This window comes from Chiloscyllium punctatum, chromosome 38 (assembly GCF_047496795.1).
Source record: "Chiloscyllium punctatum isolate Juve2018m chromosome 38, sChiPun1.3, whole genome shotgun sequence".
NCBI classification, from domain to species: Eukaryota; Metazoa; Chordata; class Chondrichthyes; order Orectolobiformes; family Hemiscylliidae; genus Chiloscyllium; species Chiloscyllium punctatum.
Window position 1 is genome coordinate 8,853,151 of NC_092776.1, and position 13,847 is coordinate 8,866,997.

At 40.1% G+C, this 13,847-nt stretch overlaps 1 protein-coding gene across 1 annotated transcript in view; it reads right to left on the reverse strand.

The window, feature by feature from the left end:
- Positions 1–7,348: 7,348 nt before the first annotated feature.
- The window catches only part of got1 (glutamic-oxaloacetic transaminase 1, soluble), a 57,554-nt gene continuing 51,055 nt past the window's right edge, over positions 7,349–13,847 (reverse strand). The window contains exon 9 of the mRNA XM_072557119.1: positions 7,349–10,101. Coding sequence (XP_072413220.1) covers positions 9,956–10,101 — 146 coding nt within the window. The 3' untranslated portion in view covers positions 7,349–9,955. The remainder of the gene's footprint in view (positions 10,102–13,847) is intronic.

Sequence of the window (13,847 nt, forward strand, 5' to 3'; positions counted from 1 at the left end):
GAACCCTGGCACCTGTGAGTCTCTCTCATCCCCACAGAACCTCCTATCTGTCCCCCTAACTATGGAGTCCCCAATGACTACTGCTCTGCTCCTCTTCCCCTTTCCCTTCTGAACAGCAGGGACAGACTCTTTGCCAGAGCCCTGTACCCCACTGCTTTCCCCTGGTAAGCCCCCCCACCCCCCCCACCTCAAACAGTATCCAAAACGGTATACTTATTGTTGAGAGGAATAGCCAAAAGGTTCACTTTCCATCCCCTGACTGTAACCCATTTGCCTTTTTCTTGTACCTTAGGGGTGACTACCTCCCTGTAACTCCTCTCAATAACCCCCTCTGCCTCCTGAATGATCCGAAGTTCATCCAGCTCCAGCTCCAGTTCCCTAACGCAGTTTTTGAGGAGCTGGAATTGGGTGCACTTTCCACAGATGTAGTCAGCAGGGACACTGGTGGTGACCTTTACCTCCCATATTCTGCAGGAGGAACATGCTACTGCCCTAACCTCCATTCCTACTATTCTAAATTCCCAAAGAGACTGTTGGGGGAAAAAAGGATTTAAAAAATCTCGTTACCTTACCAATCTGGTGCACAGGTTTTTTTTTGGTCAGAGGAGGAGGATGGATGGGAGACACTACCCGAGTAATGTTTCAGGCAACGCAACCATACAAATACATGACTTCCCAGAAGACCTTCGCTCCTCCCTCACACCTCTTGGCAAATGGAGGCCCGACTCCCGAGGTAAGTCCCTTTTTAATGCGGGAAAACTCACCCTTCCCGGCAGCCCTCTTTTCACCTCTCCTCTCCTCCTCTCCTCGCCACTCTGGCAAAATGCTCATGAAAAGGATGAGTGGATTGGACCTGTGGTACAATAACAATTATTAGATTCCCTACAGTATGAAAACAGGCCCTTTTGGCCCAACAAGTCTACACCCACCCAGAGGCATTACCCTACCCTATATTTACCCTGACTAATGCATCTAACACCATGGGCAATTTAGCATGGCCAGTTCACCTGACCTGCACAGCTTTGGATTGTGGGAGAAAACCACAGCACCCAGAGGAAACGGAGTGTGCGCAAATTCCACACAGATAGTCGTCTGAGGCAGGAATCGAACCCGGATCCCTGATACTGAGAGGCAGCAGTGCTAACCACTGAGCCACCATACCACCCCGAATGTAGTTTTTATTTTGATACAAATGGTAACCACTACAATAGGCATGTTCTCAATTGTTTATAAGCTTTGGCTACAAAGCATTGGACTTTTGTGTATGCTTTGAAACTGAACATTTGTATGTTTTATATTTCCTTGATATCTGTTGATTAGACCAATGGTCACTGCAAAACTTCAGACACCTTTACAGCCCAACATGTGTGCACAGCCTAAGTTATACACTGGAAAGATTGTCCTTTTATGAAAATCTAATAATGTATTTGGTTTAATTGAGTTAACAACCAAAAGGATAACTGAGCTGCACTTTATGATTATATGCCACAAAAACATCATATCACTAAACATAATTACATTGTCTTTATTACGTTACAGCAGAATTTAATCAAAGCACTTTTAAGTCCTCTGTGGCACTAATGCACAAGTACAACTAGGAAATATTTGGTCACACTCCAGGGATTTAATGAAAATGTTCCACCACCCCACTACGTGACTTACTAGAGCAAGAATATTCTCATCATAGTTTTGGTTGTGTGTATACAACACTACCTGTATCGGAAAGAGATTCCATTTGTCAAGATTATCATTCTTCCAATTGTTTTTCTTTAACTAACTGATGCTTCAAATCATTTTGTTCCACAACAGCTTTCTCTCCTAAAATCAATCTATTTGCAGCATCGTGAAAGGAATTGACTTTCTATGCTCTTAATTCCGCATTTACTAGCATACCATTTGAATCTTTCAAGAGTAACACACGGATTAATTTAATTATCTTTTCATCGAGGAAATCATAAAATCATGAGTGGCATGGATAGGGTAAATAGACAAGGTCTTTTCCCTAATATGGAAGAGTCCAGAACCATAGATTTAGGGTGAGAGTGAAAAAATTTAAAAGGGATCAAAGGGGTAACTTTTTCACGCAGAGGGTGGTGCGTGTATGGAATGAGCTGCCAGAGGAAGTGATAGAGGCTGGTACAATTACAACATTTAAAAGGCATCTGGATGGGTGTATGAATAAGAAGGGTTTAGAAGGATATGGGCTAAGTGCTGGCAAATAGGACTAGATTTGATTAGGACATCTGGTCAACATGGAATAATTGGACCAAAGGGTTTGTTTACATTCTGTACACCTCTATGACTATGACTCTAAATGAAAACAGGGTTCGGATCATTCAGTCTGTTACTCAAAATCATTCTCTCCCAGAACAAGAGTTTGTCTTTATATTTTTAATACTTTGTCTATATGAGGAATTATCAAACGAAATTTGGTGTAGATAGTATAATGGTACTGTCCCTAAACTAGCAATCTAATGGTCCCAGTTAATACTCTTGAGAACAGCTGGTGGATATTAAAGTGCAATAATTATATACAGAATTAAAAGTTAAATTGTAATTGCGACCATAAAACTGTTGTCAAGGCTGTAGGGTCAGCGTATCAAGGGTAAAGTCCCTGGTCTTGAGAGAAGGAAATCTGCCACTTTTTCTCAGTCTGACCTACATGTGGTTCTATTTCCACAGTATTATGAGCTGATTCTGAATTGGACTTTGCAATGGTCTAGCAAGCTTCTCAGTTCACGCGATAGGCTATAAATCACATACATCCCATGAAAATTTTGATATAAGGCATCTAACTCTGTGAATGCTGATGTTCTGAAATAAAGACAGAAATTGCTGGAGAAACCCAGGAGCTGTGGAGAGCGAAACCAAGTTTAGTTCCAAAGAAGAGTCATGGTGGGCTTGAAACTTGCTTCCCTCTGTGGGGAATTAAGGTGTAGAAATGGCTCTGTGCTTCCACTGCGAGGCACTATTCCAAGACAGTTGCTGAATTGTGTATTTACAGGCCATGACTGCAGTCAGGATTCGATGTGCTATAATCAATTGTCATAAGAAGGCCTGCTGAAAAGAGGGAGCAAAAAATAAACTAGGAAAGTCAACAATAAGGGGAAAGTACTGCTAGACAGGATGTAGGTTTGCTCGCTGAGCTGTAAGGTTCATTTTCAGACGTTTTGTCACCATACTAGGTAATATCTTCAATGAGCCTCCTGATGAAGCTTCAGCCAGAGGCTCACTGAAGATGTTACCTAGAATGGTGACAAAACATCTTAAAATGAACCTTCCAGCTCAGCGACGAAACATACATTCAGAACCTCAACCTCAGCTACAGATTTTCTCAAAACACACTATTGGTGCTAGACAATTTGATTTCACTGAAGTGAGGTTCAGGAAGAATGTGGATGTGTTTGGCAAAGGAAAGGTATTGAAGTAAAGAATAACAGTTGTAGAAATAAGGGTAATTTTAATCTTTAATTTTTGTGGACAATGGGTGGTATTGCCTTAACTGGCCCAACTTCCCACTCCCACACAAAAAATACACCTTTCCCAACTTGTGTTTGACTACAAAAGTAAGGTTTTCCAACACTGCCAATAATATTGCCTTTTTATGCTATCAAAATCATTGCAATTACCTCCAAAGCATTTCAGAATTCCAAATCCTAACCTCTCAAGTCAGAAAAGTCTACACTCAGTGCATGGCACAATCCATAAGTCAGTCCTAACTCCTCAGCAACAGGATATTTGCACATTTTAATTATGGAATTTTGTTGAATTGTATCTTATATTAATGTAAGTCACTACAGGGAAGGAGGGGGAGAGAGATGACTGGTGGCGAATTTAATCTGAGGGTCACAATATCTCTGGTAAGGGGAGAGGTTGAGAAGGGGAATCCTTCAGGGTAATTTCAGCCAGTGCAGGAATTGAATCAGCAATTAACATCACTTTGTATTGCAAACAAGCCAACTAAACAAATCAATCCCTTTGTGGTATACTACAGGATGATGGAAAGGGGTACAACTACAAATGCAAGGAATTTGCTGAATCTTCTGGAGCTAAAAATGTCTTGATTTTTGCAACAGCAGCTTTAAATTCGATATTAGGCCCACGATCAAAGAAATATGCACAAGCTTTGGAGCACTAGGCTCCATTCCAGATCGAGAACAAAGAACAAAGGCTGAAAGCATAAATAGTAAGAATGTTTTAATTGACTGCTCATTTTATCAAGGGTTGAATTTCTCTACTCAATCAGGAACAGGTACAGGAAGGATGGCCTGCCCCTAACCAAATGCGAATTGAAAGTATTGGCGGAAAGTCAGAATCTGAGATTTATTGAAATAAAAAGGACAAGAGACTGATATTTTATTTTCAGCAACATGATATCCCCCTCCCATTAAATCAAAATGATCAAAGATTTTTTTCTTGAACTGTTTGAATTGAGAAAGGTTAACTGGAAAGAGTATTAACATTATACAATTGCTATCATACATTACTGGCGTCACAGACGGATAAAAGCAGTATCCAAGATGGTTAGAATATTAGAATTGACTATGCAAAGCAATGGTGTTTTTAGTGAGGGACTGATCACAGGAGCTGATCTGCATTTGGATTAAATGACAGCTTGGTGCAGAACTAACCCAATTTCTAATAGCTGAAGAGCTGGGAGATTCCATTGAAAAGTACCCCATGTCAAGCGCAACATGAAATGTATGATGTTTCATGTGCAACCAAGAGTCTCTCTCACCTTGAGCATGAAAAGTATGACTGAACTGCCAAGAGTCCAAATGCAAGGACCTTCTGTCCCTTGGTCTTGCATTTGCTTACTGAACTATTCAGATGTATTTTGCCATGTGCTAAATGTTAATTAACAGCAGAGGCAAAAGGACAAAGTGTAATTTTCATTGCTGATTTCTACAAAGAATAGATAAAAATTGTTATGTGACAATCTGTTGGTAATATAGATTATTAAGGTAAGGAAGCATCTGGATAACAAGGACACCTACCTCAGGCCTATTTATTGATTTGATTCTGCCTTCAAAACCCTAATTCCAACAAAACCTGAGACCTCGGACTCTGCTTACCACCTCCACCGCACCCACCTCCCCAACCCTGCAACGGGATACTTGACTCCCTAGTACATCTTATCTGGTTATCTGGATAAATTGGGGAAGTTAGTAAATTTCCCTGCTGTGTTTCACCCTTGAGAATTGATGGAGCAAGTTACCTTTTTGGTACAGAACTCTGCTTGAAGCCAGGCCCACCATTGAAGCCAAATGTTTTCATGATCTTTCCACTGCGTATTAACTGGTTTCATTAACATTGAGGAGCAATGATGTTAGAACTTGGCTTTTCCACTCTAAAAATTTGTTGATCTCTTGTTTTGAACTTAATGACTGATCTTACATAGCCCTCCAGGGTAAAGAATTCAAAAAGAATGGTCCCTGAAGAAATTTCTCATCACAGTCCTAAATAGACCACCCCCGATTACATAGAACAATACAGCACAGTACAGCCCTTTGGCCTTCGATGTTGCGCCAATCCAAGCCCACCTAGCCTACACTAGCCCACTATCCTCCATATGCCTATCCATTGCCCGTATAAATGCCCATAAAGAGGGAGAGTCCACCACTGCTCCTGGCAGGGCATTCCATGAACTCACGACTCGCTGAGTAAAGAATCTACCCCTAACACCTACCACCCCTTAAGTTAAAGCTATGCCCCCTCGTAATAGCTGACTCCATACGCGGAAAAAGGTTCTCATGGTCAACCCTATCTAAACCCCTAATCATCTTGTACAGCTCTATCAAGTCACCCCTAAACCTTCTTTTCTCCAATGAAAACAGCCCCAAGTGCCTCAGCCTTTCCTCATAGATCTTCCTACCATACCAACCAACATCCTGGTAAACCTCCTCTGCACCCGTTCCAATGCCTCCACATCCTTCCTATAGTATAGCGACCAAAACTGCACACAATACTCCAGATGCGGCCGCACCAGAGTCTTATACAACTGCAACATGACCTCAGGACTCCGGAACTCAATTCCTCTACCAATAAAAGCCAGTACGCCATATGCCTTCTTCACCGCACTATTTACTTGGGTGGCAACTTTCAGAGATCTGTGTACATGGACACCAAGATCCCTCTGCTCATCCACCCTACCAAGTATCCGACCATTAGCCCAGTACCCCATCTTTTTGTTACTCTTACCAAAGTGAATCACCTCACACTTACCCACATTGAACTCCATTTGCCACCTTTCTGCCCAGCTCTGCAGCTTATCTATATCCCGCTGTAACCTGCCACATCCTTCCTCAATGTCAACAACTCCTCCGACTTTTGTATCATCCGCAAACTTGGTCACCCAACCTTCTAGCCCCTCCTCCAGGTCATTTATAAAAATGACAAACAACAATGGTCCCAAAACAGATCCTTGCAGAACACCGCTAGTAACTGCACTCCAAGATGAATCTTTACCATCAACCACTACCCTCTGTCTTCTTCCAGCCAGCCAATTCCTAATCCAAACCTCCAACTCACCCTCAATGCCATACCTCCGTATTTTTTACAGTAGCCTACCATGGGGAACCTTATCAAATGCCTTACTAAAATCCATATACACCACATCTACCGCTTTACCCTCGTCCACCTCCTTAGTCACCTTCTCAAAGAATTCAATAAGGTTTGTGAGGCATGATCTGCCCTTCACAAAACCATGCTGACTGTCCTTGATCACATTATTCCTATCCAGATGTTCATAAATCCTATCCCTTACAATTCTCTCTAAGACTTTGCCCACAACAGAAGTGAGGCTCACCGGCCTATAGTTACTAGGGTTATCCCTAGTCCCCTTCTTGAACAAGGGAACCACATTTGCTATCCTCCAGTCTTCTGGCACTATTCCTGTAGACAACGAGGACATAAAATTCAAGGCCAATGGCTCTGCAATTTCCTCCCTTGTTTAATGACCTTTCTTCCTCCTAGCACAGTTTATAACTTTATACTTACCCATAATAAATTCCATCTCCTGTGCTTACTGAGCCCAAATCCCACCAAAGCCTCTATGCATTCTCCTCACAACTTATACTCCCCCCATGCCTTGCATAATTTGCAAATTATGCTTAGTCCCCATTTCTGAATCATTGACGTAGATTGTGAGCAGCTGGATCCCAAGAACTGATCCTTGCTTTACCTCACAGCCTGTCAATCTGAAAATCACACAATTATTCCTGAACATTGCTTTCTGTCTGTTGACCAATTGGCCAAGCCTGCAGCTACTAGTTTCTCTGTAAGCTGACAACAGTTCAAGATCTGCTAGCATCACCCAAAGCCTCAGAATAAATTATTAGAACCATAGTTTTAATTTTTAAATGTTGTGTTGCTTTTAATGTGACCAGTTACATCTTCTGGATTAATTAAATGAAATTGTTGATTATCCACATTTATATACATTCCATACAGTCTTTTAGAGACAGACATTCATACAAGAAGCTGACAACCGAATACATAATAGGATTGAATCACTAGTGCACTTGCTTTTTGATTTATAGCAATTCAATAAATTACCAAATGCTAAAAATCAATTAAATGTCAGACAGAGGATTTCATCAGTTGGTCACAAGTAAATAACTGAAGATGAATTTTTCTCTTCTCAATACCAACCAAAGGGTCATTGTAATAATGATTAAATTAGAAATGAAGTGTTACTACACAAAAATTACAGTCAACATGATAAATACAGTCTTCCCTGTAGCAACTGGAGGGCACGATGGTATGCAGTCAACCACAATCTGGTTACATTCATTAGCTGTTAATCAGAAGATCAAAATATTATTTGGTATTACTACTGCCCACTATCTTCTACTTAATTAATCTTAGTACCATTACTAGTCAACAGTTATAGATATAAAACTGCATCATTGGGAAGTGGACCAGAAACCATAAACTTTATTCCAGACAACAGTCACCAATCTTGGCACATTATTAGCTACACAGTCCATATGATTAATGTGCAAAACTTCAAGGATATCTGATAGTTATCTTTAATACTCTATTTATATCATTTAATACTCTATTGCTATATAAATTAGAATCATGGAAAATGTAGGTACAGAATCCTGCTCTGCCAGTCATTCGGTCCACACTAGTTAATATGCTGCAATCGGAACCTATTCATCACTCTATTCATCAATTCTGACACCTCATATCTATATAATAAAAAACTGAATTTGCTTTTCATTTCCAAGATTGGACGGGTAACTGATAATTGGCTCATTCTAGGTGCTCACAACTGGACAATTTTAGCATATTTAGAACTTGATCAGCAGTTGTACCTTGAATATTATTATATGCTGTCAGATGTTCCAAACACTTGTCACTAACGTCATTTCTTCAAGTAGAAAGCTGTTTAGCTTAATTTGTTGTGTAATAATTACTGTGAGCATCATGTCTTCCAGATGCAACCTCATGTATACACTTCACATTCGCTACTTTTCTCACTTAACCTTTTATGAGGCATGAAAATTGTTGCAACCCTTCAGTGGGAACTGAGAGAGCAGGGGTGTGAAGGAGCAAGTTGGCCTATATAAAGATGACAGGATGGGAGAGAAGCCCTGTGAGAAGGTGGAGCTCAGCTTCGGCCCTTGCTGCCTTGCAGGTCAAGACACACTTGGGGTCACGATGCCTTCACTGGGAAGCCCGACCTTCCAGCTATCAAAACGTAGCTTGTGGACTGATGTCTTCAAACATCTGCACAATACAAGATTGTGGTTCCATTCGAACAATATACACCCTCCCTACCATCATCCATCTTGATACCACTCCTGTGGTAACATTTTTTGAAATATCACAAAAAAGCCTAGATTTTAAAAAAAGAAAATGCCTTTTTTTTTCATGGCAAAACCTTGGAAACAGAAATTAGAACATAATTTTTTTTGGCACCTTTTGTTGGAGGGTTTGTTTACTTAGAAAGGGAGATATTTTTTATCATGAAACTGCATGTAGGAAGGACTTTAAAGAAAAACATTCACATATACAAAGACAAGAAGTGCTGCTTTTCTACAAATTATTACATTTGCAGTTAGTTGTCCAATCAAAAAAAAATCTAGCCAATCTAACGGGTACACAGAGTAGACTGTCTGCTCTGGAGCAGTCATTTGGGAAACGGAGAGTGGAAATTTCTTCAAACAGATTAAAATCCTTGCTTTGCATCAAGCAAGAGTGTTTTCACGTGGGTGCTTTCACATGGTTATAGAAACATTGGTCTGAATCATGCATTTTCACAAATGGATCATATCACAGGTTGTTCATTGACCCAGACTGTTCACCTTAATGGAGAACTTTTAAGGTGTTTTAAGGTACATCATTGGAACCCAGGGTTCATTGGTTCAACATGATTCTTGTGCCTTTATACTGAAAATCTCCTCCATTTACGTAAACCCAAGTGTCCTGTTATACACTTACGGAAATACAGAGGCATAATGCAGATAAAGAACGTGAAGGTAAGTGATACAGGAGCTGGCTATTTAATAAGCCTGGGATATGGGGGTAAAGGTGGAGGAAGGAAGTGGGGTAAGAACAGAGAAAAAGAGAAAAATAGATGGGACTGGACACGAATTGTTCATTTCTGTTAAAATTCACAGGCATCATCTGAAACATTCTTAAGCATATCTATTATTTTTAATTAAAAGTGTAATTGTAAAGGATAAAATCAGAAAAGACACTGAGCCAAGAGGAAAGCTCAAATAATGAGCATCTCTGTGGCTACTTTATTATTTCTCAAATCCAGGGCTTTCCTTTACCAATTAACTTGTTAGATTAGGCAGAGGATAGTGGAGGGAGGCAGACCAAACAAAATACCCCCTTCCCTCTCCAGGTACACACACACACACACACACACACACACACACACAAATCACATCTACAAGCAAGTTGCTTCAGTGGCCACATTGTCAAGTGAGTGAGATTACTGGCACTGGCTGTTCTTCACTGCTTCGTGAATGGATTCTGCCACATAGTCCAAGTTGCCAGAGGTCAGGCCGCACATGTTGATACGGCCACTGGCCATGAGATAGATATGCTTCTTCTTTACCATATAATCAACTTGGGAAGCTGAAAATCAAAACAGAGAAAAAAACAGAAAGGATCAGAACCTGCTTAGTAGGATGTTTGTCATTTGCTCAGTGATTTCTGTTGCTTACATATTACACAGTTTAATCGTGTCTCAGAAACCAAACATCACCAGTCAACTTGGAGATACATAACTTCTTATAAATCTTTCAGAAAGCTAGTAAAACAAAGACTGTGGAATTGGCTTCAATTTATGTTTTCACACCATGAATTTTCAACAAGAATTCCAGTGGAATCCCTCTCCCCTGTCCTTTGGCAGCAGCATTATCCAGTTAATCGTTTCCATAAGTCAGAAGGTAAAACTTGAGCAAAGAAACAACCTAGGATAATACTTCATTGCAGCGATGCAGGTGGGGCCATCTTTTGGATTCGGTGTCAGACCTAAGTTCCTAGGGAAATATTTGAAAGGGGAGCTTTTAAAAAAAAAAAGGGAATTGTTAGAGTCCCTTTCAATATTTGCTTTTCCTTGCATTTGTCAGTGGTAAGACTGGTACAGAAGGTGACAGATCTCCAGACCTGCAGCTAGTTACCCCTCACAAGAAATGCGAGATAACACATGCAGTTTCACCTTGGGACAGTTATACAATGGAGAGCAGTTGCCTTCCCAATCAAGGCAATAATGAAGCTATGCAGTAGAGAACTGATGACTTCTACCTACAAAAGAGTAGCCTGAACAGAAAAAAAACATAGGACTTATGAGCACTATTAGGCCATTTGAACCTTCAAGCCTGCTCTGCTATATAATAGGGTCATGGGTGATCTGGTTGTGATCTCAACCCTTTTGTTTTCTGTTCCCTACAGCCTCTGGCTCTGTTCTCTACCAAAGTCAAATCCAGCCTCCACTATTTTTTGGGGAAGAGAATTCTGCAGACAAACAACCCTCGAGAGAAGACAATGTTTTCACATCTAAGTCTTAAAAGGGAGACCTCACACTGAATATAAACAAAAATATAACGTTAAGAGAACAAAATCCGTATGCTAGAACTACCCAAATGTTAAATTTCCAGCATAAGCAGCAACTTTTCCTGACTTGCAACCAGAATTCTAAGAATACTATGTTTAGAAACAGAAGTACTGAAGGTTCAATCTCGTGAAGGTCAAAGATATTTGAGAATTCCTTCGAGTGAGATAACAGCACAAACACACCACACATTACTAGATGGGGCTTACACTTCAAGGACTTGCTGCAAAAACTGGTACAAAACAGAAACCTCCAGTTCAGTCTGCTCAGCCAAAACATGTCCTTTCAACACTAGTAACTGGTAGATGTTTCAAATGTTCAGAAGGTGCCTGGTGAACTGAGAACTTCTAGTTTGAAATCAATGCTAAAAAATGCAACTAAACACTGTTGCAAAGTCATAAGAAGCATATTGTTTCAAAAGTTTTGAAATCTGGATAGAAAAGATGAGAAAAAGCATGGCCATATCAGCATTGGGTGGATAAAATGATTAGATTAGATTAGATTAGATTATTTACAATGTGGAAACAGGCCCTTCGGTCCAACAAGTCCACACCGACCCGCCGAAGAGCAACCCACCCAGACCCATTCCCCTGCATTTACCCCTTCACCTAACACTACGGACAATTTAGCATGGCCAATTCACCTAAACTGCACATATTTTGGACTGTGGGAGGAAACCGGAGCACCCGGAGGAGTACGAACCACTGTGCCACCGTGCCGTCCACGTTAAAGTTCAGTCCAGTTCAACTGAAAGATTTCAGGCTGGGTGCAAAATATGTATTTGTAAAGTAAATATTCGTAAATCAAAATGTATTCTTATACCAAACGCTCAGAAATAAGAAACAAAGATATCACAATGCGAAGTTCACAGCTATGAAATTTTTAGAAGTATGGGACTATTTTTGACAACCTTTCATTTCTTACACATTCAGATCTCAAATTTAGAAAGTCAAGCTTGATTGTTGAGTACACAATATTTAGACTTAATAGTTTAAATTAAGAGTGTGCTGCATTGCTAAGAGATGTGGTCAAATCCAGGGTAAGTGTTCTCACTCAAAGTCAAAATTCCATAGTGCTATTTAATTGAGGATGGCTTGTCCAGCATTTATCCCTTAGTTGTTAATTTCCTTTGTGTTTATCGCACCATCAAGCTAAAGTGCAAATTGTACAGTAAGTTTGCTTGCATAAAATGAATGACTACATTTCAAATACAATTCACTGGTAGTGAAGATTTAGAATTATGAAAGGTATTATCAATGCATTTTTTTCTTTCTTCTAAACATCTGATTGTTTTACTACTCCCTTTAAACATAAACCTTCTGTCTCTAACATGTAAACAGCAAATACACTGTTTACTATTTAAATACTACTTTAAAAAGGTGATGGGAGAGAAAACATGGAATTTTAGACTGGTTAGCCTGAAACCAGTAAAAGGGAAATGTTGCAGTCTATTATAAAAGACTTAAAAGCAGAGTACTTGGAAAACAGTGTCAAGAATGGATAGAGTCAGCATGGATTTAAGAAAAGAAAATAATGATTCACAAATCTGACTTTTTTTTTGAGGATGCAATTTGTGATGTTGATAAGGGACAGGCAGTGGATATAGTTTACTTGGACATTCAGAATGCTTTTGATAAGGTCCCACATGAGATTAACATATAAAAATTAAAGTGCATGGAATTGGGAGTAGTGTATTGACATGGATAAAGAACTGGTTGCCAGACAGGAAACAAAGATTAGGAATAAACATGTAATTTTTCTATTGGAAGCCTGTGACTAGCAAGATACCATGGAATCAGGCTTGGATCCCCACTATTCACAATATATATTAAAAATTTAAATGTAAAATCTCGAAGTTTGCAAATGACACAAAACTGAGTAGGAAGATGAACTGCGAGGAGGATGCAGAGATGCTACAGTGTGGACAAGTTGAATGAGTGGGCAAATGCATGACAAATGAAGTGTAATTTGTATAAATGTGAGGGTTATCCACTTTGGCAGCAAAAACAGGAAGATAGGTAATGTGAATGGCAAGAGATTGGGAAAGGATGAAGTGCAACAACTGCCAGGTGTCCTTGTACACCAGTCACTGAAAGTAAGCATTCAGGTGCAGCAGACAGTGAAGAAGTCAAATTGTATGTTGGCCTTCGTAGCAAGAGGATTTGAATGCAGGTGCAGGCTTTCATGCTGCAATCGTACAGGGCCTTGGCGAGGCCACACCTGGAGTATTATGTGCAGTTTCGGTCTGCAGTTATTGGAGGAAGAATGTTCTGGCTATGGTACAGTGTGCAAAGGTTTACCAGAGTGATTTCTGAGATGGCATGGCTGACATATGAAGAGTAACTGGATTGGTTCAAACTATATTCAATGGAGTTTTGGAGAACATGAGGAGCTCACAAAAAACCTATAAAATTCTAACAGAACTAAACAGGATAAATGCAAGAAGAATCCCAATAACCAGTGAGTTCAGAACCAGGGGACACAGGCAAAGGATACAGAGTAGATCACTTAGGACTGAGACAAGGAGAAATTTCTTCAGAGATGTGGTAAGCCTGTGGAAATGGGTGCTACAGAAAGTGGTTGAGGCCAAAACACTGACTATTTTCAAGGAGTTATAGTTTTTAGGGCTAAAGGGATCAAAAGATATGGGGAGAAAGCAGGAACAAGAAACTGTGTTGAATGATCAGCTATGATCACAGTGAACAGTGGAGTGAGCTCAAAGGCCAACTCCTGATCCTATGGTTAGTGTTGTCAATTGCCTTTTAGA